The 25,785-nt window shown below is 37.1% G+C and overlaps 2 protein-coding genes across 4 annotated transcripts in view; both read right to left on the bottom strand.

Annotated features, from left to right (window-relative positions):
- LOC142855913 (acidic proline-rich protein HP43A-like) overlaps positions 1 to 25,785 on the bottom strand; it is a 301,657-nt gene that overhangs the window by 137,192 nt on the left and 138,680 nt on the right. The gene's annotated exons all lie outside the window — the stretch shown is intronic.
- Positions 19,784 to 22,619, bottom strand: LOC142855442 (uncharacterized). The gene is made up of 3 exons (XM_075981935.1): positions 22,504 to 22,619; positions 21,331 to 21,366; positions 19,784 to 20,495 (listed from the first exon to the last, which is right to left on the bottom strand). The coding sequence occupies exons 1-3, from the start codon at positions 22,565 to 22,567 to the stop codon at positions 19,807 to 19,809; spliced, it is 789 nt and encodes a 262-aa protein (XP_075838050.1). The 5' UTR covers positions 22,568 to 22,619; the 3' UTR covers positions 19,784 to 19,806.

Here is a 25,785-nt window from a genome sequence, read left to right as displayed (position 1 = left end):
GCTGTTGGTGTCTCTAAAAGTTTGACAGTTGATTTAAGTTCTTGTAGAGCCTGAATGTCTGGTGACATTTGTATATAGTAACTTATAATATACTTACTAGAATGATGAGTTACTGGTACTGAGGGATGTTAATCTTGGTATTCCATTTCTACAGTAGGTCATGACCCCAAAAATTTATTGCAATATTAGCCACATATGGCATCAGCTTCCTTCTTTGACATTCTGGCTCAATGCAGTCAACCCATCTCATGTTTTGTTTAACTTGAGATATGGTTCCAATTCTTAGTAATTGAACATCTATCTCTTAAGAGGCCAACTTGGGTGCCCAGATTCTGGAGTAATGATACTCACATCCACACCTGTGTCTATCAAACCAACAATTATAATGCCATTTATAGGCATTCTTAGCTTTGGTCTTTGGACATGTATAAATGTCTGCCAGAATATATGTTTCCTATTTCCTATTGAAATTTTTGACTTACCTTCCATGTTTGTTCCATCATCTAGAACAGTGTGGTCTTTTAGAGAAGGCTCTGAATTATTTAACTTTCCTGGTGAGACATGTCCTTCACAGTTACTGAAAATGACTGGGCTACTTTTGGCTTGGGGGCTTGCAAAAGGTCCCTCAAGGAGTTTTCCATTGGTATCAGGTTGCCTTATCTATCTTTTATAGATCAGCATTCATTGGTCCAATTTCTGCTCCTCCCATAACTACATATGGCTGAAGGCTGAATACTTCTATACTTGCCATTCCCAGAGGAGATATTATACATAGAAATTGGAGCACTGGACTGAGTTGAAGAGTAAAAGGAATGAGAATATGAGATAAGAGGTCAAGACCATGATGGGTACATCCACTGACAGTCTACCTAAGCTAATGTAAGCTCACCACCTCCAGCAGGACTGGGAAAGAACAAGCATAAGACCAAACTAGTCCCTCTAAATGTGGTTCAAAGTTGAATTCCTGGAGCAGACAGATGGGCCACTGGCAGTGCCACCATGATTTATACCTACAGAATGTACTGGTATTTTTGGGAACCTCTTCTCTTTGGATGGATATATTGCTCAGCCTATGTATAGTAAAGAGGGCCTTGGACCTTCCCCAAACAATGTGCCTTAGTGTATATGAGGATTAGATGGGTGTGGTTTGGGAGTGTATGTGGAAGGAATAGGAGGAGGGGAAGAAAAGGGAACTTGGATTGGTATGTATAATAAAATGATAGTTTTTTTATTTCTGAAAATAAATAAATAAAAAGAATATGAAATATAATCATGAAAATGCTCTGAGAGAATACAAATGCCTATTTGGCTTTTTAAAGATAATATCATGACCCACAGAGGAATATATTCAGAGAACAAGCAATATTGAATCTCATTACCATGGACATAGTTGAGCATAGAGGAAAACTGAAAGCATAGTGGCCAACATAGCAATGAATTTATGGGAATGTGGTTTATGATAGATGTGGAAAACACAGATTAACATTGCTCCAATTTAGAAACAAAATATAAAATGGAGAATCCTTCAGGGAGCAATACTAAAATGTATTCTCTAGGTTGGTCATGGATTGTAGAATCTGTCCATTAATAGAACTGAACAAGTAAAGTTGCAAACTGCCCTACCTTTAACATAGCTAACTCATGTATCTGTCTAGTATAAAAATGGCCTTTGACATCAAAAAATTACATTTCTTAGAACAGGTCGTACAGGAGCTGCTCAACATATTAAGGAATTGACTAGACCTAGGATTTTTCTTTTATTTTTCATTAAAATGAAATATGGAAAATGGAGAATTATAAAGAATTGAGAGCCTTAAATTAATTAATTTTTATAATGGGTCCCCTAGAATCTGGAATTTTCCTGCACTCTCCAATACCTAAAGTTTGTTCAATTAAATTAATTATGTAAAAGACTGCACTTTGTATAGGACAATATCTTCACAAGAACTGGATAGAGAAAAATTTGTCCTTAGGGTGCTTATTTATAATAATTCTAATGCTGTTAATATGAATCAATGAAAGATATTCCCATAGGGTTTTACAAAGCATACAATGTAAATAATGGTATACAGATTCCTCAATTTATAATTTGTCATTTTATTGATGATATATTACAAATGATTCAAATGTAGATACCTTAGACATGTTTAAAAAATAAAATATTGCCTTACTTAAAATTAAAAGTTCCTTCTGGAAAATAAAGTTGATTCGATAAACTACCTAGAACATAAAATAGGCTTACAAAATATATAACTAGAAAAAGAACAAATCAGGGGAAATAAGTTCCAGAACCTTAATAACTTTCAAAAATTACTAGGAGACAATAATTGACTACATGCAACAATAAATCAACAACTCAAGAACTATGTAATTTTTATCAAACCTTGCAAGGTAACAATGACTTTAAGAGTCCAAGGAAGTTATCAGATGAAGGTGAATAAGAACTGGCTCCAGTAGGAACAAATTGAAGTATGCACATATGGATTGCTTGGATCTAGAGCTTGTGTGTATCCAAGATATTTTACCTTATCCCATTCTCCAACAGGAATTCTCATGCAGAGAGAAGATAACATTCTGGAATGAGTATTTTTGCCACACAAATCGAGCAAAATAATTGAATACATTTGAGGAAAAGTTTTCTGATATGATTTTAAAAGGAAACTTGAGCCTTTGTCAATTATCAGGAATGGACAGTAAAACAATTGTAGTACCTTTTCCTATCGATGAAATATCCTCTTTATGGAGAGAAATTGAACATAGGCAAGAAGATTGCAGTACTGTTTTAGAGATTAACCACAACTCTCCCTAAAGCAAGAAAATTTAATATATTCAAAGAAACATTGGGTATTGGGAACACCAATTGCTTGAGCCCCTACATTTCATAATGACACAAATAAATCAGGAGTGACCGTTTAAAAGTCAGGAAATTAAAGCAGTGTGGCTCAAATCCCTAATATTTTGTTTTAAATTCTAATAACATGCTAATCTTATGGTGTTATTTTATTTGTCAAAACATCTTAATATAGCACTTACTCTCACCATGTGTAGAGTTGTTTTACATATTGAAATTTCTGAAGTTAATCCTGATGGTTGAGAATTAACACCTGTATTTACACAATTACAGAGAATAGTTAGAAATGGGGATCATTCCATATATCACTCCTTTAAGATCCTGTATGAGTGTTGTAGGCACTCTAACAAAAAATTGATCAGCTATTAGTAGGAAATGTGGCAGAAGTCACAGAATTTCATAAGAAACAACATGTTAATAATAATGGTTTGAAAAAGGAATTGTCTTTTACTTGCTAACAAGCCTAGGGAGTATTAGGAAATGCCTCATGTATTATTTATGAAACCATGCTCCAATAACTGAAGGATTTAATTCAAAGGGAACTCAAAGAAATGAAATTCGTAAAACACATGTGTTTCAATTTACATAATTTGGAAAATTTACTTATGTACACCATACCAGATATACATATTCAATATATCAAAGGGAAACTGCTTTGATTTTCTGCAAAGGCTGATGTTATAATTACACATCTCTTAGAAGCTATAAATGTCATTACATTTAATTTCCTGTAATGAATTAAGAGTGAAATGTTCCAGCTTACGTCTCTAGTAATGAAACAGGGTTTTTGCATATTACAGCAAAACCCCAAACTAAGGAAGCTAACTTGCATGCGCAAAATACAGGCATCTGATCACCCCCCCACCAGCATAATCCAAAGAAGGATACACACAAATGCTACTACCCAAAAAATCCGAAATTAACAACCACTGACCATTAATATTGATTAATATCGAAGAACTCAATTGATGTATAAAAAGACACAGGCTAAGATAATGGATATATAAACAGGATCCAGCCTTCTTGTGCATATCAGAAACATACCTCAACCTCAATGACAGACACTATCTCTGAGTATAGGGTTGGGAAAAGGTTTTTCAATCAAATAGACCAAAAATACCAACAGGCATAGCTGTCCTAATATGTAACAAAATTGATTTCAAACTAAAATCAATCAGAAGAGAAGAAAAAGATCACTTTATACTCATTACAGATAGAATTAATCAAGATTCTGTCACAATCTTGAACATCTATGCCAATAATTCAAGGGCATCCACATATAGAAAAAAAACATTGCTAAAACTTAAATCGCACATCAAGTCACATACACTAATGGTAGGACTCTTCTACACTCTCTTGTGATCCAGCTCCCCCCCCCCCCCCCCCGGCTGACAGTGGAACTTACTTGTGGTCTGTAATTGACAAGAATGTTTGTGTTTTTTCTGGCCCCAAAAACAGTAGAAGTAAGAAAGGTTGTTGGGAAAAATAAACGTTGCTATTCTTCCACATGAAAAGAAGCCTCCCCTCCGTATCTCAATCCCATACCCCCTGCCAGTCTTGGCTATCCAGGCTGCACTAGCTGCAGCACACTCCACACTCATCAATCCACAGGACAACCAGACAGAAACTTAACAAAGAATAAGAGAACTAACAGATGCAATGAATCAAATGGCCATAACAGACCTCAATAAAACATTCTACCTTAACACAAAAGAATATAACTTCTTCTCAGAACCTCATGGAACCTTTACTAAAATTGATCACATATTCATGAACAAATCAAACTTCCACAGATAGAAAAAAATTAGAGTAACCTTTTATGTCTTATCGGATCAGTAGAGATTAAAGTTAGACTAGAATAACAATAACACACTCAGAAAGCCTACAAAAACATGGGAATTGAGCAGTCAACTACTGAACCACCACCCCTGGTTCAAGTCAAGGAACAAATAAAGAAAGAAATTAAAATCTTTCTTGAATTCAATGAAAATAAAGGCACAACATATTTAAACCTATGGGAAACTATGAAAATCAAAAACATAAACAAACCGTTATCCAAACTAATCAAAATGCAGAGAGAGAACATCCAAATTAACAAAATCAGAAATGAAATGTGGGCCATAAGAACAGATACTGAGGAAATTCAAAGAATCATTAGGTCATACTACAACAATCCTACACTTCATGAAATTGGAAAATGTAAAAGAAATGGACAATATTTTAGATAGATGCGACATACCAAAATTAAATCAAGACCCAGTGAGCAATTTAAATAGACCTATTAGCTGCAAGGAAACAGAAGCTGTCATCAAATACCTCCCCCAAAAAGAAGCCAAAGGTCAGATGGTTTTACTGCAGCATTCTACCAGAACTTCAAGAAGAGTTAATACATATACTCCTCAAAGTGTTCTACATAATAGAAACAGAAGGACATTGCTAAACTATTATAGGATGCTGCAGGTACCCTGATATAAAAACCACACAAAGACTCAAACATGAAAGAGAATTACAGGGCAATGTCTATCGTGAACATGTATGCAAAAATACTCAAAAAAATACTGGAAAAAAGAATCAAAAAACATCAAAAAAAAGTCATCCACCATGATCAAATTGGCTTCATGCCAGAGATTCAGAGATGGTTCAACATACAAAAATTGTATATGTAATCATCATATAAATAACACAAAAGGAAAAGACATGTGATCATTTCATTAAATGCTGAAAAACCATTTAACAAATTCCAGCACCCCTTCATGATAAAGGTCTTGGAGAAATCAGGGATACAAGAAACATATCTAAATATAATACATGCAATATGCCAAAAGCTGGCAGCCAACATTAAATTAAATGAAAAGAAACTTAAAGCCATTCCACTAAAGTCAGGAACAAGACCAGGCTGTCTACATTCTCCATATCTCTTCAATATAGTTTTGTTTTTTTTAAAGATTTATTTATTTATTTATTGTGTATACAACATTCACCTTCCATGTATGCCCACACAACAGAAGAGGGCGCCAAATCTCATTACAGATGTTTGTGAGCCACCATGTGGTTGCTGGTAATTGAACTCATGACCTCTGGAACAGAAATAACAATAAGACAACAAAGGGAGGTAAAGGGGATTCAAATTTAGAAATCAGTATGTTAGTTTCTCAGAAAATTGTGAATCTATGTACCTCAAGATCCAGCAATACCACTCTTGGGCATATAGTCAACATATTCTCAACCATACTACAAAAGCATTTGTTCAACTATGTTCATAGCAGCAGTATTTGTAGGAGCCATTATGTGTAAACTACCTCAGTGCCTCTTAGCTGCTGAATAGATAAAGAAAACGTGGCACATTTATACAATAGAGTACTACTCAGTAGTAAAAACAGTGACATCTAAAATTTTGCATGCAAATGGATAATATCAGACAACACTATATTGAGTGATGTAACCCAGACCTGTTGTAATAAGAGCGGCGGGGCTGCGTCCCCAGCACCCCGGCCGCCTGCTAGCTTATGCCCCGAAATAATTACATGGAACCTGTATTCTTTTAAACACTGCTTGGCCCATTAGTTCCAGCCTTTTCTCAGCTAACTCTCGCACCTGGACTAGCCCATTTCTAATAATCTGTGTAGCTCCACGAGCTGGCTTACCAGGAAAGATCTTAACCTGCCTCTGTCTGGAGTGAGAGAACTATGGCGACTCCTGACTCAGCTTCTTTCCCCAGCATTCTGTTCTGTTTACTCCTCCCACCTATGTTTTAATCTATGAGGGCCAAGCAGTTTTTTTATTGCTTAACCAATGAAATCAACAGATTGATGACACTTCCACATCACTGACCCAAAGACATAAATATGGTATATACTCACTCATAAATGAATACTAGATAGAAACAAAGGATATTAAGCCTATAGATCCCTATCCTAGAGAGGCTAAGTAAAGGTAAACCCTAAGACAAACATATAGATCCATTTGAAAACTTGAAATAGACACATTTGCCTGACAAAATTGGGAGCACTGGGTGGAGGGATAATAGATGGTGGAAGGGGAAGATGATAAGAAAAGGAGAGCAATGTGGAGAACTTGAGGCAATGGGATATTCAAGATAGAAAAAGGACAGAGATGAGAGCATAGAAAGAGATATCTTATTGAGGGAGTCATTATAAGGTCAGCAGAAACCTAGCTCTAGAGAAAGTCTTAGACTTGGTTTGCACCGGGATTTATCTCTATTATATACACTAAATTTTGGGGATTTTATTCTCTTTGGATATATACCTTGCTCAGCCTAGATAAAGTAGGGAGGGTCTTGGACCTTCCACAAAGACATGTGCTTTACCCGCACTTAGGAGTAGATGGGTGTTGGGTAAGAGGGTATGTAGAGGATGTAAGAGGGAGGATGGTAGGTAGTTGGGAATTTGAATTAGTATTTTTTTTCAAATTAATAAATTAAAAAAGTAAGATAGGATTGAAGAAGAGAAAAAGAAAATATATTAAAGGTATACCTCACAAGCCTCCAGAAAAAGGATTTATAGAAACATACAATTGCTTTTTAAGAGAAATGCTGAATAAACAAAAATTGGTAATAATGACACTAAAGAAAGATTGAACAATGCTTTATTTACTTGTAAATTTTCAAATGCTATTGGAAAAAAGCAAAAGCTACAGAGAGATAATGTATAACATAAAACACACACTGAACTAATTCAGCTGATATATGTCAATGATGTATTAAACTTAGAATCAAATGAGTTACATTCAGAAAGAGGTTTTGACTTTCTTGTGGAGAAAAAATCTATGGATACTATCAATCTTTATAAAGATTTTATTCAAATAGGAGAGACCCCTTAAGTAGCAGAGGTGATCATTCATCAACCATTGTGGTAATTCAACCTGATGAAAGGGAAGACTCCACAAGTTAGTGCCATGGTAGCATTTAGATTTCATATCTCCAAGAGAATTAAAACATTTGGTGAGCAATCTAAAGGTCTTTGAACAAGTGAAGCATTGGAAAAAGAGGGGAGAACCATTTAGAAATTGATGACCATGTAAAGCAGTAATTGGGCCTAATGGTGTAAATCACTTTCCACAAGGTAAAATTACAAAATGTCTTCTTTTGCTGATCTCTAAATAATAGATGGTATTTATGTAGTGCCAACAAAATTACAAAATACAGCCTGCTTTCCACTTGGGGTGGCTCCTTACTGCTCTAACCCAGACAAGATTGTTAAAAAGAAAATTCAAAGCCTCTGTCTCTTATCAGAATAGCCACCTTATATGTGACAGAAAAAAAAATAAAGGTAATATTATATTTCACTAATCACATAGGCCTCAAATTTAGTTTGACTCTTTAATACATTTTTTTCGGTATTAGTTCTACCTCAAAATTTAAACTATGTGTGTTGATATTAATGATAATATGCAATTTTAAATAATTCTAAACTTAGGTTTCATGTAGCTTCCTCTACATGATTTCAGGCTTTATTTAAATGGATATTTAGAAAAGAAGATCAGATATCCCTAATATATTTAAGAGTATGGTTCTTTAACCTCCATAAATTTAACAGCATATGACACTTAATATGCTGAATATTTTTCAGTGAACAATAAATATATCTATCAGTGATTTCTGAAGTGGTGTGGGAGGTTCTTGTATTTCTGTGTTGCTTTAATTGGTTAATCAATAAAGAAACTGTCTTGTCCTGTGATAAGGCAAAAGAGCAGAGCTAGGCAAGGAAAACTTAACTGAATGCTGGGAGAAGGAAGAACAAGTTAGTGAGAAGCCATGGAACTACCATCAAAGACTGATGCTCTGAAATTTTGCTGATAGGCCACGACCTCTTGGCAATACACAGATTAATGGAGAAAGGTTAAATTAATTTGGAAGATTTAGCCAATATGAAGCTAGAGCTAATGGGACAAGCAGTGATTTAATTAATACAGTTTCTGTGTGATTATTTTGAAGCTAAGCAGCCAGAAACAAATCAAGTGGACTCCTCCTCCAACACTGAAGTCTGCAAAAGTATGATGGATACCCACAACAGCAATTCAGCCAGGAATGTCATACTACTTCAATGATGGTAAACAGCACCCCAAGGTTGGTTTTATAAAACAAAGTGCTCAAGATAAATCCAAGGGTATCATAGAGATTCTGTATTGCCCCATATAACAGGAAGTAATTTGAGGAAAAGATGCCCAAATACTCAAGATATAGGTTTAATAGTTTTTGGTCTTTCATTGAATTATGATATTTGTCATTGTGCAGTGGGTGTTGGTTGCAAATTGTTAGTGGGTATACTAAAAGGGGGTTAGATATGGTAGGATATAAATGTAGACTAATAAACCTATTTTCAATCTAAATAAAGAGCACTAGTTCTAAATGAATTTGATTGGTACACATGTTTGTATAGTGAAACAATCTCAAGTTTACTTTTGTTATACTTTGTACAAGGTTACATTTCCTTTTAAGATATTTTTATATTTTTACAAGTTTGATGTTATTAGCCTCAAAATGTGTATGTTTCCATTTTTCTTTAAGATACTACCTATGGAGCTTACACATATATAGCTTGTCTATTTATGCAATGTAATGTTGCAGTCATTAGATGTTATATAAGATAATAAGGAAATACATGATAATAGTCACCAACAATTGTCAAAATTATATAAGTTACGTTTTACAGGTATACAGAGATATACAACAGATAGGAAGGCAATTTAAACACTTTGAAAACATATAGAACATGGCATTTGGAAAGTTTTTATAACTTAGGCTTTTCTTGTCATGAGATGCACCTGCTTTTAGCAGCAATAATCTAGTTGTAAGGGTATAATGACATTGAACATTCTCCATGTGTAGTTGCTTTCTCTGTGGCATACAATAGACATTAGGGCAAGAAAATACCAGTGACTCAACTGTTGACAGGATACTCTCCAGACTAGACAAGGAAGATACCAAAATTTGAATGCCAAACTTTGCCAAGATGGTGGGGGCCAGTCCTTCAAATCTTTCTACTTCTGAAAAAAACCTGTCTGATATTCTGGCCCAGTAAACCAAAGATGGATGCGCTATGTTGCAGGGTAAACTTGGGTGACTGTCCTGGCATCCACCAGTTTCTACAACTTTTCAAAATTCTTTCAAGTCAATTGCTTGCAGTTTCTGCTACTCAGGTAATAGTTCCTATTTTGGGTCTTTGATTGTGTTAAAGACTGTCAATTACAATAACATTCTCCTGAGTCTTGGCATAAGGCATATTAAGTACGAAATTTTGATCTCTCCAGGAGAGGAGAGCTAATGGAGTAATCTTTATGAATTTGCCAATTATTTACGGACTGAACATTGACAATATATTTTTTACTTGACAATTGTTCTTGTTGTATGTAGTTTCATGTATGTTAGGGTTGATATCTTTGTTTTCTTCATGGACAGTACTTGATAATAATTCTTATTGTGTATAGTTTTATTATGTAAAGACTCAGAACTTTTCCTTCTTTATTAAACTGAAAGGGAGAAATGTTACAGGAATCCTGTCACTGTTACACTACCCAATATTTAGGAATGTTTTGGTCCATGAGGTGGGATTTTCATGGAAGATGAACATGAATGAAGAACAGGCAACTTTCCAAGCAAGAATGTGTGATTGAGTGTATAGGTGGTAATTTAGTGAATCAGTTGAGGATCCTCATCTGTCCTTTACCAGTTCAGCATGGAATTTACTTGATATTAAATGGTAAGGAAAGCATTTATCATTCCCTTAAACTAAAAAATTATTTATGCACAGAAACTAATACTTTATTGTTGATTGCCTTGGCAGGTTACTTAGTCTAGGGTTAGTAACCCACCTAGCAGTTCAGTTATTCCAGGGTCACGGAGAGGCACTACCTGGAAGATAGGAAAGTGGAAGGAGGCTAAGCGAGAGTTCTTGTCAAAGCCTCAGTTTATTAGAGACGGGGTACAACTTTTATAGGGTAAAGAGTTGGGGGATGGGCCCAGGGGCCTGGGCTCTTGCCGCGTGGTTCACGTTGGTCACATGGTCCGAGTTGGTCACGTAGGCAGGAGGTTATCTTCGGTCAGGTCACTGTAGGCCAAGAAGTCACGAGTTGACACACCTAGATCTTTAGATAGTTTGGAATGTGGGGTGGGTTCTGCTAAGAGATAGCTCTCCATAAACAGCCAATTTGGGTGTGGGGTAGGCTCTGTCAATAGAACTATTCCTAACACAGTTAAGGGTGTGGGGTTCTCTGCAGACTCCCCAGGGTGATGGTTCCTGTCATGATTTTAGGAGGAAATTGGCTCCTGACACTTTATGAAAGGAGAATAAAATCATGGAATATTTTGAATGGCCTAGTTGCTTAAGAAACTGACCTGCATATTTTTCTAATAACTCTTTTGAGAGACTTGTCATGTAATTGGGTTCTTATGAAAATGCAAAGTGTATTATATACACACCTGTTAAGATGTCCTTACTCGATTAAGTTACTATTATTACTTGCCAGGGAATAATTCAGTTTCTTTATCTGAATAATTTGTTTGATGGCAGATGATATTTTTTTCAAGACCAAACCCTTAGTGACTTAGATGTACAATATATTTTCCTGAAAATTAAACAGTTTATTTTATTTTTCTTTAAATTTTAATTTAAGTAAATTTAAATTTTTTAATTTTTTTTGAGACAGGTTATCTCTGTAGCCTTGGCAAATGTCTTGAAACTATATATGCAAATCAGGCTTGCATTGAACTCCCACACATTCTCCTTCCTGTGCCTCCCATCCCTGAGTGCTGGGATTAAAGTCATATGTCAGCACCACTGTGCAAACAGTATACTTTAATCAGTAGATAGTATAAGCACATCTTTTTTTAAAACCATTGTGTTAATTGAAGACAAGTAGGCATTATGAAGCTTTAGAAACTGAGGAAGATTACCTTGTTGTGACACAATTTGTATATATATTTGCATGTGTATAAAACATCCTATTTAGAAGAACTCATATGTAATGTTAATATTTCTTTGGGGATACAGAGATGGATCAGCAGTTAAGATTACTTGTTTCTTTCCCAGAGAACCTGGGTTTACTTCTGAGCACCCATATTGTAAGAAACAACTATTTATAACTCTAGCTCCAGATATTCCCACCTCCATAGGCATTACAAGCATGTGGTACCTAATCATGCATGCAGTCACAAACCATTAACATGCAATGAAATAAATAAATATTGTTATTTTCGTATATATTCATGTTTTTGGGTTTGAGTTATCTCATTCAGGATAGTGTTTTCTATTTCCATCCATTTGCATGCAAATTTCAAGATGTCATTATTTTTTACTGCTGAGTAGTACTTTAGTGTCTATATATTCCACACTTTCTTTTTCCATTCTTCCATTGAGGGGCATCTAGTTTTTTTCCAGGTTCTGGCTATTACAAATAATGCTGCTATGGACATAGTTGAACCAATGCTTTTGTAGTATGATTGGGCATCTCTTGGGTACATTCCCAAGAGTGGTATTGCTGGATCCTGAGGTAGGCTGATTCCCAATTTCCTGAGAAACCGCCACACTGATTTCCCAAGTGGTTGCACAAGTTTGCATTCCCACCAGCAATGGATGAGTGTTCCCATTACTCCACATCTTCTCCAGCACAGATGGTTTTGATTTTAGCCATTCTGACAGGTGTAAAATTGTATCTCAAAGTTGTTTTGATTTGCATTTCCCTGATTGCTGAGGAGGATGAACATGACCTTAAGTGTCTTTTGGCCATTTGACCTTTGTCTGATGAGAATTCTTTTTTCAGTTCAGTACTCAATATTTTAATTATGTTAATTAGCATTTTAAAATTGAGCTCTTTATATATTTTGGAGATCAGACCTTTGTCTCATGTGGGGTTGATGAAGATCTTCTCCCAATCAGTAGTATGCCTTTTTGACTTAATGACAATGTTCTTTGCTTTACAGAAGCTTCTCAGTTTCAGGAGGTCCCATTTATTCACTGTTGCTATTGTTGTCTGTGCAACTGGTTTATTATGTAGGAAGTGTTCTCCTATACAAAGGACATTAAGCCTATAATTTGGAAGCCTAGAGAAGCCAAATAACAAGTTTAACCCAAAGAAAAACATATATAGATCCTCCTGGAAATTCAAAGCAAACTATATTGCCACGCAAAAGTTGGGAGCATGGGGGTAAGGGTTGTGGTGGGGGTGGGTTGGGAGGAAGGGGAGAGGGGGAGAAAGAAGGGAGAAAGGAAAGACTGGGGAGAGCCTGGGGGAGTGGGAGGGTAGAGATGGGGGAAGGGCAGATATAGGAGCAGGGAAGAAGATATCTACATTAAGGGAGCCATTTTAGGGTAAGCAAAAGATTTGGCTCTAGAAAAGATCCCAGATATCCACAGGGATGCCCCAGCTAGGTCCTTGGGCAGCAGAGCAAAGGGTGCCTGTACTGGCATTACCCCACTATCAAACTGATGATTATATCACCATAGGATCTTCATCCAGCGACAGATGGAGATAGAGATAGAGACACTCATCAGAGCAAGGACTGAACTCCCAAGGTCCATTTGAAGAGCAGAAGGAGGGAGAAGATGAGCAAGGAAGTCTGGATTGCAAGGGGTTGGCCCACCCACCCAGACAGTGTGCCTGTACTAATGGGAGCTCACCAAATCCAGCTGGACCAGGACTGAAAGAGCATGTGATCAAACTGGACTCTCTGAATTTGCCTGACAATGGGGACTGACTGAGAAGCCATTTATAAAGGCACTGGGACTTTGTTCTATTGCATGTATTGGCTTTTTGCGACCCTAGTCTATTTGGATGCAAAGCTTCCTAGGCCTGGATGTAGAGGGGGCCCTTGGACTCCCCACAGGGCAGGGTTCCCTGCCCTCTCTTAAAGAGGGAGGGGGAGGAGGAGGGTGACTTGGAGGGCAGGAGAGGAACGGTTGGACGAGAGGAAGTATATTTCTGAATGGAAAAAAATAATAAAAATAAATAAATAAATATTGTTAAGTGTTAGAGCGAATGAATGCTGACTTTATTTTATCAAACTCTGCATTACTAAAGAGTCACATGACACAGCCTGTCCCTGCTTATGTTGCTTTCTGTCAAGAAGTAGATCACAGCAAGAAATTGGCAAGCACAAGCTGACTGATATTTACACTTAAATGAACTTCAGAGAACAGTGGATGCTGACTTGATCTAAAAACCACAAAATTACGTTGGATTAACTCTGAAAACATACATAGTTTCTTTGAATTTTAAGTAACATGTGGCAGGCAAAATCAAGTATTTATTTATGTGCTGGAGAGTGAGTCCAGGGCTCAAGTATGTCAATAAGTACTCTACTACAGAGTTTGAAGGCAGCCTTAAAACTATATTTTAAGGCTACATGTTGCCACGGATGAAGTATTTGGTTGTTTAAGGAGTATCTGTCTACTAGCAATAATCCAGCAGATAGCATAGTTGGACAGATACATAAAAGGATATTGATAAAGATATGAAGGTAAAAATAGAAGAATTTTGGCATATAGTGAAGAGATTTTTGAAAAATTAACAAGTGATATAGAGATGGATACAAGAAATGCATACATGTGTGAAACTGTCAAAATTTAAATACATACAAGATTAAAAAGACTGAATAAAGAATGATGCTAAGATGTTAAAAACAAAAGATACAAGAAAAGAATTTTCTTCCATATATTGAGGTTTTTCGGGGATTTTTCTGGCATTGAATGATATGATATAGGTATTAGTCTGAGAACAATTTGCCTAATAATTATATTTTGCCCCTTGAATAATCTATGATATAGTTTATTCATATATCAACACATATTACACATTTTTGATTATTTTTTTAGCCTTCACACAATAAATTCCAAACAAGGTCTTCAGCCAAATTTGGTAGTTTCCAGTGTTTGAGAACATCCACAAGCAGGTTACTCTCCCTTATGAAAAAAGAACGGTTACAGTCATTAGGATTGGTAACAATGTGATGGAGGAAGGTCATTGGTTAGTTAATAAAGAAACTGCTTGGCCCTGATAGGTTAGAACATAGGTGGGTGGAGAAAACAGAACAGAATGCTGGGAAGAAGAAGGGAAGTGAGTTCTGATGTGAGGCTGCTGCTCTCCAGGGCAGATGCAATGAAGCAAGCTGCCAGGTCAGACATGCTGAATCTTTCCCGGTAAGACTGGTGCTACACAGATTATTAGAGATGGGTTAAAGCAAGATATGAGAGTTAGCCAGAAGAGGCTAGATATAATGGGCCAGGCAGTGTTTAAATGAATACAGTTTGTGTGTTGTTATTTTGGGGTTTAAGCTAGCTGTCAGCCAGGAGCCGAGCAGCAGGAACGCAGCCAGCAGCACCTTCAATAGAATGCAGCCCAGACGTGGATAGCTCAGTCCACAAAATGCCTGAGAAAACTTGGGAAAGAATAGAGTAAAGCATGTTTTCTTGGTAGCAGCAATTTCTTGGGTCTGCTCTGCTTGCCAGAGGCAAGCAAGCACTCTCATCTAAGAGAGGCTTCCTGACTCAGCTTTAGCTGCAAAACCCTGCAGCTCTTAAGAGGTCCTGTCACAAAACACTTAAATGGTGTTGATAAAAGCCTACTGAATGCTTGTTTATTTTCAGCAGTAGCATGAAAAAAAGCTGAGTTGTTTTAAAATGCCAGCTTGAGCAAACTCTGACTCTTTGAGGCAGGAGGTCAGCTACAGAGAGAGCATTTCAGTGTTGTAGCTTGTTTGCTGGTAAGGACCTTGAAATGCCATAGAGTTGTGACAATAAGAATGGCTCCAGCGGTACCTCCACTATGAGGCTGGAAAACAAAGGAATGGGTTGAATCCAGCCGGCAAAGCCATGGCTTTAGTCCTACCGATATTGATTGGTAAATTAAAGACTCATGTGGTCAAAAAAGAGACATATACAGTAAAAGAAAGATTCAAAGTTGAAGAAAACGTCTTAATGGTTTACAGTGTTAAAAATATATGCAGGCTAAAAGTTAAAGTTCTTAAAAGTAAAAAAAAAGGAAGAAAGAGAGTATTTGGGTGTGGTGGTACATACCTTTAATCCCAATACTTGGGAGGCAGAGGTAGATTGACCTCAGAGTTGGACTCTGACTTCAAGGTGTGGTAGCACACGCCTGTTATCCAAATTCCTGGGAGGCACAGACAGAAGGATCTCTGAGAGTTCAAGGACAGCATGGTCTACAGAGTTAGTCCAAGACAAAGATATACAGATAACTTGTCTCAAAAAAAAGTAAAAGTAAAAGAAATAGAGTTTAAAATAAAGCCGCACAAAGATGGAAAATACACAGAGATACTGTATGCTATTATGCTCTTTTTGAATTGTTTTTATGGTGAGGAAGGAGCAACATCTGCTAAAAGATATTTGCTTATGAATGCTTCTGAACTAATAGAAGATAGATATTTTGAAAATACCTTGACTTCAGAATTTGGATCTAAAGATATAATACTTTGGAAAAGAGATTCTTCTTTTGTTTTCACAGAGGATGAGACCCTGTGGATTGTTTCTATCCCAATATGGTATGATAGACCATGCCCTCCTGAAAGGTTGCTGTGAACACCTTCAACAAAATCACTTCACTCAACTGCTGACTGAGATGAACAGGTTATACCATGAAAGACCTGAATAACAGTTCCCCCATACAGCAGGAAGCAGTTTGGAGAGAGAAAACTGCACCCATATTCCCAAATATTGCTTATAAATGTTCTTTTACATTTAAAGGGGGATATGATATAGGTATGATTAATTTGCATTGATATGGATTTTGCTTTAGTGATTTAAATTTAAGGTCAATTTTGTTATATGTATAGTGTTTCTGATCTTGATTAAGGTATTGTGATTGTGTAGTTCATTTAAAAATGTAATGTATATAGGTTGTTAATGGATAATCATTAATAATAGTGAAGTTTGTAGCCATGGTATTTAGATTTTCTAGATATATAGAGATATATTTCAGTTAGATCGTCATTCTTCATATCTTTCAAAGACTGAAGAATATGCTATTTAATGTTTTAATAACTTAGGGTTTTCATAACAATGAGACATGTCTGTTCCTGGAAACACCAATCTACTTCAGGAAGAAGATGGGCATCGAAGAGGATCCTTATGGAGTTTGGTAGCCATTTGGGCAAGAAACTGCTCTTGCCTGGACTGTTGCATAAACTGGACACAGAGAACCCGCAGAGAGAGGACTACTGAACTTGCCTAAAGGTGAGATTGTCTATCAGGGTTCCTGCTTCATAAAAGAATTCGCAAGACACAGCAGATAGTGACTGAACTGTCTTTGAAATTTCCTGCTTCATGGGAGAGTCTGTTGGATCCTATGGGCCTATAGGCTGAGGATGGATGCCCCAACTGTATAAAAGAACTTTGGGTGACTGTCCAAGCAGCGACATTTCTCTGTCATTTCTAGAGTTTGAAGTTTCTTATTTCTTGTTTACTTAGGTAATATTATATCCTTCTGGAGTCTTTGATGGAGTTGAAGAATGGATAGTTATAGTTTTCCTTAGTTATGATAAAAGATAAAATAAATGTATATATTGTAATTTTTACTTGATAACTCTTTTGTTATATGTAATTTTTCTATGTTAAAGTTAAAGCCTTCCTTTTTTTGTTTAAATAGAAAAAGGGGAAATGATGGAGGAAGGTCATTGGTTAGTTAATAAAGAAACTGCTTGGCCCTGATAGGTTAGAACATAGGTGGGTGGAGTAAACAGAACAGAATGCTGGGAAGAAGAAGGGAAGTGAGTTCAGATGTGAGGTTGCTGTTCTCCAGGGCAGATGCAATGAAGCAAGCTGCCAGGTCAGACATGCTGAATCTTTCCTGATAAGGCTGGTGCTACACAGATTATTAGAGATGGATTGAAGCAAGATATGAGAGTTAGCCAGAAGAGGCTAGATATAATGGGCCAGGCAGTGTTTAAATGAATACAGTTTGTGTGTTGTTATTTCGGGGTATAAGTTAGCTGTCAGCCAGGACCGGAGCAGCAGGAACGCAGCCCGCAACTCCTTCAACAACAGTGTTGGTTCAGTCTTCAAAGCACATTAATGAATAGTCATAGGACTACTCTAGAGCAGAATGATATTCGAAGGATCTTTTTAGAATATTGACAGTCATGAAAATGAGTGGTTTCACTATGATATGCAGCTGTACTCATATTGTAGATAAATGTAATTAGCATGTATCTATGAATAGGTATATAAATGTTAACACATCTTATCATACCTTAATTTTGCACTGCCATGGTATACTCATGGCCATTCAAAGAATTACATAAACAGAAGGTTAAGTGTCAAAATTTCAGAATGACCAAAATTTGTCACATGTTAGAATCTAACACTGTGGTAGTCTATGAAAGTCAGTCTAATTTTCATAAAGAATTGTGGGGATGGAGGGAAATAAGTATGTGATTTAAGGAATGTAATAACAATTTGACAAAAACATTCAAGAACAGCAAGTTCAGTTTCAAAGATCTAAGGATCAAATATTTTGGAAGTTTTAAAGATTCTTCTGCTTGTAGAACATATATGCATTTTATATTTTCACTTTTTAATTAAAACACAACAAGATTGAAAAAGCAATGAAAGGACAGTTAGAAACTCTCCAAAAATAAGAATGAAAGATTGCTCTTAGGTATACATAAAATGTTTAAAAATATCATTTGCTGATAATGTCCAGTGTTGGGTCCCTTGAAGACAGGTCTTTGCATCCCCACTTGATGTTTTGCACTCTTGTGGTTGTTTGAAAACAGGACAATCTGTTGTTTTCAGCAATGCTTCTAAGGATGTTTACCGCTAAGCCATGTGACTAATGGTGGTGAGTTTCCTGCTTTGGCTGACTCAGCCTTCCCTGCTGAGGGCTATATATACTGTGTGAGAAAGTGGAATAAAGGCTTGTCTGCAGAACATGAAGTTGTGTTGTGTGTTAATACCAACCTCCCTCGCTCAGAAGAACTACAGTTGCTGAGCTGGCACGGCAGTCCAAGTATATGATATTTATAAATATAAAGGTAAATGAAAACAATAAACATCTGTTCCCTAAGACACTATTGCATATATAGGACCATCAAAGTCAGAGAAAGAAATTGAGCTTATTGACACATGAATGCTGAAAAGAACACCAGCTGCAGAATCAGCAACTTCCTTTCAAGTGAACTGTGAATTGGGAGTGTGCTACATGTGAGAAAAGGGAAATGACCGCTTTACAGGTACTCCTAGGCAGCTATTCTATAGGGTACTGGTCAAAAATGCATGTGACAAACCAATAGCATGTTTATGTAGTTTTATCCACCTATGTATTTTAATTTTGAAAACTATGTCATATGTGAAGTCTCCCGCCAACGTCAAAGGTATCTGGGAAATACAGAAAAGCTATAGACATAACTCCAAGTATGATGAACCTATCCGGACAATCAAATGATAGTTGGGTGATTTGTAAAGGGAGAAAGTGGGCCCCTTTATGGATGTTGCTGTATGAAAGGATTTATAATTGCTTTCAGTGTGGTCCCAGACCCCAGATTTCACTCATGCTCCGAATAAGAAACAAGAAAGAGAAATTGCATGCTAAATGTTTTATTAGAGTGTTTGAGGGTTCACTTGCCACATCATTGTTCCATTAAAATACCATTACGGGAATCTGTCTTCTATTTTTCCTGCAATAAATAAATAAATCAATAAAGTCACGGAGAAACAAGTCTTATCATGCAACCAACATTTCCTGACATATCTCTACTTTTTTTGAATATCTAACTCTGTTAGACATAAGACACTTTATGGAAATTGAATTTAAATCACATCTATCAAAATCCACTAAGTTACAGAGGACATTTAAGTTTTAGATGTATAAGAACTCTATCCCCATAGGTAGACGTTGGTGACCTCTAAAGTTTGTGACCTATGTAAAGGAAAAAGTAACTTATTACCTCTGACCTGTTGAGGAACCTTGTGGCTCTGTGGAGAAAATTTCTACAGGTTACTTGCCTGTTCCTCACTTTCTTGCTCAGGTGGGCCTTGTTGGTTTCCAGGTTTAGAAGGGCGATTTTGCTGCTGACCTCCCTGCTGGGGTGGTCCTTGTTGGTTTCCAGGTCGAGGAGGGCGATTTTGCTGTGGGCCTCCCTGCTGTTGTGGTCCTCCCTGCTGTTGTGGGCCTCTCTGCTGTTGTGGTCCTCCCTGCTGTTGTGGGCCTCCCTGCTGTTGTGGTCCTCCCTGCTGTTGTGGGCCTCCCTGCTGTTGTGGTCCTCCCTGCTGTTGTGGGCCTCTCTGCTGTTGTGGGCCTTGTTGGTTTCCAGGTCGAGGAGGACGATTTTGCTGTGGGCCTCCCTGCTGTTGTGGGCCTCCCTGCTGTTGTGGGCCTCCCTGCTGTTGTGGGCCTCCCTGCTGTTGTGGGCCTTGTTGGTTTCCAGGTTTAGGAGGGCGATTTTGCTGTGGACCTCCCTGCTGGGGTGGGCCTTGCTGGTTTCCAGGTTTAGGAGGGCGAGGATGCTGTGGTGGTCCCTGTGGTGGTCCCTCTGGATTATTTCCATCTTCTTCACTGCCCTCACCATCATCATCACCATCTTCATTATCATCAGCAGAAGCAGAAGGTTTTGGTGGCAATTGTCCAGAAGGGGTTTTCTGAAGCTGTTGACCATTGCTCTGATTTTGCTGCTCCTCTTCTATATGGGAATAAATCAATCTAGATGGAGATTACATTTCTCTTGCTCCAAGAACCCCCCTCCTAAATTTATGTCGCTGATTCTTCTTGAAAGGTAATTTTAAAACATGTACAAAACTTTCTTATGTTTCAACTTTTTGGACAAATATTTGTTCTTAAATTTGGTGTACTAAGGTGATTTTCTGTTTCTTACATTTTTTCACACCAAAATGATGAAACGGGAAGGACATTTCAATGATATTAGCTAGAAATAGGCATAGTAGCATTTTGGAGAAGCAATGCCCTATTCTTAAATATATCCTGGTGTTCAGGGTTCTATAATCATGTGTAGAACAAGAAAGAAATGCTTGAAAGAGATTAGAAGTTTTTCCTTTCACTTTTCATGGAGTATTATTACTCAGCTGTGGATACAGAGGTAAGTGTGAAAAAACTGTTTTAAAAAATGTGGGAGCCTAGGATCTGTAAAATTTTGTATGTAGTGTGCAGGCATATATTTCTTCTTAGAAATTCAGATGAGAGAGTTTTCTTTGAGCAACCCATCGAGCCATGGGTGATTATACACAAGGACATTTAGCATGCTCAACACATACAAGCCATTGTTTCAATCTGTGGAAGATACTAAGTGTTTTTAGTATAAAACTCTGGCTTTGTACTCTTCCAGTGCATTTCCTTCTCTTGATTCTAGGCACAATGTGGGGAAGTTTTCCTACATATCTAAGGGGAAAGTGTCACATGTTAATTTCATTAACCAACAAATCTATGAGATATTTCAGAACTAAATAATTACAAAAGTAAAGGGTGCATAGAAGCTCAATAGAGGATAGATCAGGCTTTACCTAAGAACTCAGAAGAAGAGGCTTCATAGATGATCGCTAGAAAATAAGCACAAAATAAGTGAAAGTTACTTATAACATTTTCCTGCTGCACAATAAAGGTAGCTTTCAACTACATCTACTTGCCCAATAAATAGAATTTTATTCTTGGGCAATGTTGGTGGCACTATTGCCCGAATGGTTTCTGTGATCACTAGCAACCAGTATTTTGCTCTTGTTAATCCTGCCGAGACATACAGATATTCTTCATTTTAATTGGGAATTTCAGTATGATATGTTTACATTCTTTTTGTTTTTCTTCATGATCTTCATTACTTAAATGATATATCCCCAGGCATTTCATGAATGGAAATAAAAGGAAACATTGTTTTAAATACTATGTATAGTCCATTGAGCAGTGTATATTGTTCATTAAAATACATTAGTACGTTCAGCAATTTATCTCAGTGGGTAAAAGTGCTTACCTGATGATTTTAATTAAAGTTATTGGAATCATATTGCAGAAATAGAAGTCTTGGTGATAGTATGTTGTCCTCTGATTGAAATATGAAGAAGTGTGCAAACTTTCTCTCTCTCTCTCTCTCTCTCTCTCTCTCTCTCTCTCTCTCTGCATGTGTGTTTGTTTGTATGTATGTGAGTATGTGCCTCTCTCCTACTCTCACACATCATAAGTATTCACATATACACAGACAGTTGTATATGCACACAAATGCAAAAAAAACTATTAAAAAATTATTCCCTAGTATTTCTAGCTCATTGTGTATGTTTTAAACTTGACATATTTTTCCTTTTCTTAAAACACCCCTTTTATATATCTACTTCTTTCATTTTTCTATCTTCTGTACAGCAAAGCCAGCATTTTAACAATTGACTTATCATAACAGCTTGAAAACTGTCTTCACTCTGTCAACTGATCATGCTCCCATTCATCATCCCCCACCATAAAGATCTTTTCACAAATGCACTCATGTAATGTTGCTGTAAGAATCGTTTCTTAAATTATGCTATAAGCAAAATCTAAGGTCTAGTGCAAAATGATAATACGAACATTTGAATATTTGTTCTCCTATACTTTTCCTCAGTTTCTTATTCATCTTTTTATGTTTTTCACAGGCCTGAACTCCATCTGTTGACCAACTCCCATTTCATTCTACCATTCTCAATTCCTCTTCATACCTGCATTTGCTCTCTGAACTGAGCTCAGGGCCAACAAGGCTGCTGTAAGAAGAACCACCAGCATCTTGGAGGAGGCTCTGGAGTTGCTTCCCAGTCTGTTCTGAGAGAAGAAAAACCAGAGTTTTTATAAGGAAGGCAGAACAAAGGCACCTTTCAGGTCCTTATTGACCTGACTTGACAGAATGGGACATCTTGTATGCTTGACTTTTGTTTGGAACTTTAGCCTGACAGGATACATGGGGAGGAGGTTGTATCTCAGTTGTAAATGTGACAACATGATATTTGGACAGCAGTGTTGAAGTGATGCAGGCAAAGTCCAGATATTAGAAGTGAGGTTCTGCTATTGTTTAAGCTTTAGTTTTATATAACTGTCACTCTGGACTTGACCATTGTGGTTGAGGGTGAATTTGCTTCAATACATTCTTTTTTTATTGAAAAATAATTTCTGCCTCCTTTCAGTCTCCCATTTTCCTCCCTCTCCTCTCACTCCTCTCCCCCTCCCTTTAATCCTCTCCCCCTCCATCTCTAGTCTGAAGAGCAGTCAGGGTTCCCTGCCCTGTGGAAAGTTCAAGGTCCTCCCCCCTCCATCCAGGTCTAGGAAGGTGAACATCCAAACTGGCTAGGCTCCCACAAAGCCAGTACATGCAGTCGGATCAAAACCAAGTGCCATTGTCCTTGGATTCTCATCAGCCCTCATTGTCTGCCATGTTCAGAGAGTCTGGTTTTATCCCATGCTTTTTCAGTCCCAGTCCAGCTGGCCTTGGTGAGGTCCCAATACACTCTTGTCTAGTTTTGTCTCTATTTTCTCTATCATTGAGGCTAAAGATAGATAGCATCTGTTAATAAGTGAAACTTCCATTCATGTTGCTACAAACATGTGTAATGATGTATATAATCCCAAACTGAGAGTTTTGCTCAGTTCTTCAGGGGGTTAGAACACCAAGCATGGATGCATATTAACAGGTACAAGCAAGAATGACAGTCTGTTTTGACCCAGAAAGGGGTTCCAGAATTCTCCATATCTGGTTCAAGTTAGACTAACTATGGTATCAAATCACTAGAAGATTTTTCATCTGCTCTTCTTCTTGTCCCTCTGTGTTAGAGAAAGAATAATGGCAGTTGAGAGTCCATGCAACTGTACGACTAGGCAATCCTTATGTACCAAGTTTCCACATGATCCATGAATGCTGTGGTATTTGGAAAACAACTTCTCTCCAATGTTTGTAATTGTTGCTTTCAGAATGTTATATTAGCTTATGTTTGGGTAATATTTTCAACAGAAATTATCCTTACTCATTGACATGATCTATTGATTTACTAGAAACATGAATAAGATAGACTGATATGACCTTCAAAGTCCCCATGGTATATAATTGTTTTGACTGATAAAAATGGAGAATCTCATTTTCCATTTTTGTTATGAAGTGCTCTAATATTTTCCAACCTATTTTGCTGATGTTTTAAAGATCAAAACCACCCACTGTTTGTTGATGGAGCGCAGGCTGTGTTGCGCCCGGTTCCCAGCCACCTGGCTAGCTTATGCCAGAAATAATTAAATGGGAACAGTATTCTTTTAAATACTGCTTGGCCAATTAGTTCTAACCTCTTATTGCCTAATTCTCACATCTTGCTTTAACCCATATTTAATAATCTCTGTAGCACCATGAGGTGTGGCTTACCAGGAAAGATCTTAACCTGTGTCTGTGTCGGGTGGGAGAATCATGGCAACTACCTGACTCGGCTTCTTTCTCCCAGCATTCTGTTCTGTTTACCCAGCCTACCTAATTTTCTGTCCTATTAAAGGCCAAGCAGTTTTCTTTATTAATTAACCAATGAAATAACAGATAGAAAGATGACCCTCCTCCATCAACTGTTGTGCTCATCAGCATCATCTACCTGTTCTTTTCATTCCCAAGGAATCCCTTGACTTAGCTTTCAAATTAAAGCTTACATTATTTTTCATCTTGTTTGTGATTTGGCCTCATTGTGTCACTTGCTAAATACATTTCCGCATGTCCTCCACATTAGGAATACAGATGTGAAGTACCAAATATAGCTTCACTAGACCTCCTGAGCATAGTTTCAATTATTCTCAAAAATTGATTAGCAGATTACTAGGCGTGGTGTCCCACACCTTTAATCATAGAATTTTAGGTTTTATGCATTTAATGTGAGTACCAGAAGAGTTCAAGTATAGTTAGGGTTGTTACACAATGAAACCATGTAACAAAAAACAGAGAAAGAACAAAATATTCCATAGATGTTAAGTTTATCTAGGACTTCAAATGATACTAATGTTGATTTGTTCTATGATCCCATTATTTTTTTCTATTGTGTGTTGTGATCCCTTTACTGTGAGAGTGTTTTAGGGTGAGGGCCTGCTTGTTTTTTCCCTGCCACTTAGCTTGTTTAGCCCAGAAATAACTATACAGAAACTGCATGGATTTAATTACTGCTTGGTCCATTAGCTCCAGCCTCTTATTGGCTAAATCTCACATCTTGAATCAACCCATTTTTATTAATCTCTATATCACCATGAGGCAGTGGTTTACTGGGAAAGATTTAGCATGTCTGACTCTGGTGGCTCCATGGCAGATCTCTCTCTGCTTTCTTCCTCCCAGAATTCAGTTATGTCTTCTCTGCCTACCTGAGTTCTGCCCTATCAACTAGTCCAAGGTAGTTTCTTTATTCATTAACCAATGAAAGCAACACACTAACACGAGAGGTGCAAAACAGTAAAAACAATTAGCTGCCATTCATATCAGAGACCATCATCAGTCTTTTGTAATTGTGTAGATTTTGGATGGGATTGGTAGAATTTTGAAAAATATTTGGATGAAATAAATCAGAAAGGGACATATGGATGTAAATTTAGACGATCCTTCATCCATGTGGAACACTTTTCTGTGCTGTGCATATCAATGTTCTTGATGGTTCATTTTTAAGAGTGTGAAGACGATCTCAGAAACAAACATCACTGAAAAAAATGTCCTTTGATAGAGATGATGGTAAAACTCTGTCATTTAAGCATGTGAAATTTTTTACCCACTAAGGTGAAAAATACATGTATTGTGAATGGGTAGTATATTTGCGTTTGATAGTTTTCTATGATTCTATGTAAAACAGAGAGATTCTCACAGGAATAATGGAGTTTAATGTTAAAGACAGGGAACAGTTGACTTCTGTGAATAAGAACCAATATTTATTGACAGGATACTTTTTTCTAGTGTCTTCAGTTATAAGATGGGTAGGTTGGTGATGAGGGGTTGTGACCAGCTCTGG

This window comes from Microtus pennsylvanicus, chromosome 8 (genome assembly GCF_037038515.1).
Source record: "Microtus pennsylvanicus isolate mMicPen1 chromosome 8, mMicPen1.hap1, whole genome shotgun sequence".
Lineage (NCBI taxonomy): Eukaryota > Metazoa > Chordata > Mammalia > Rodentia > Cricetidae > Microtus > Microtus pennsylvanicus.
This window is presented reverse-complemented; position numbering and strand designations above follow the sequence as displayed.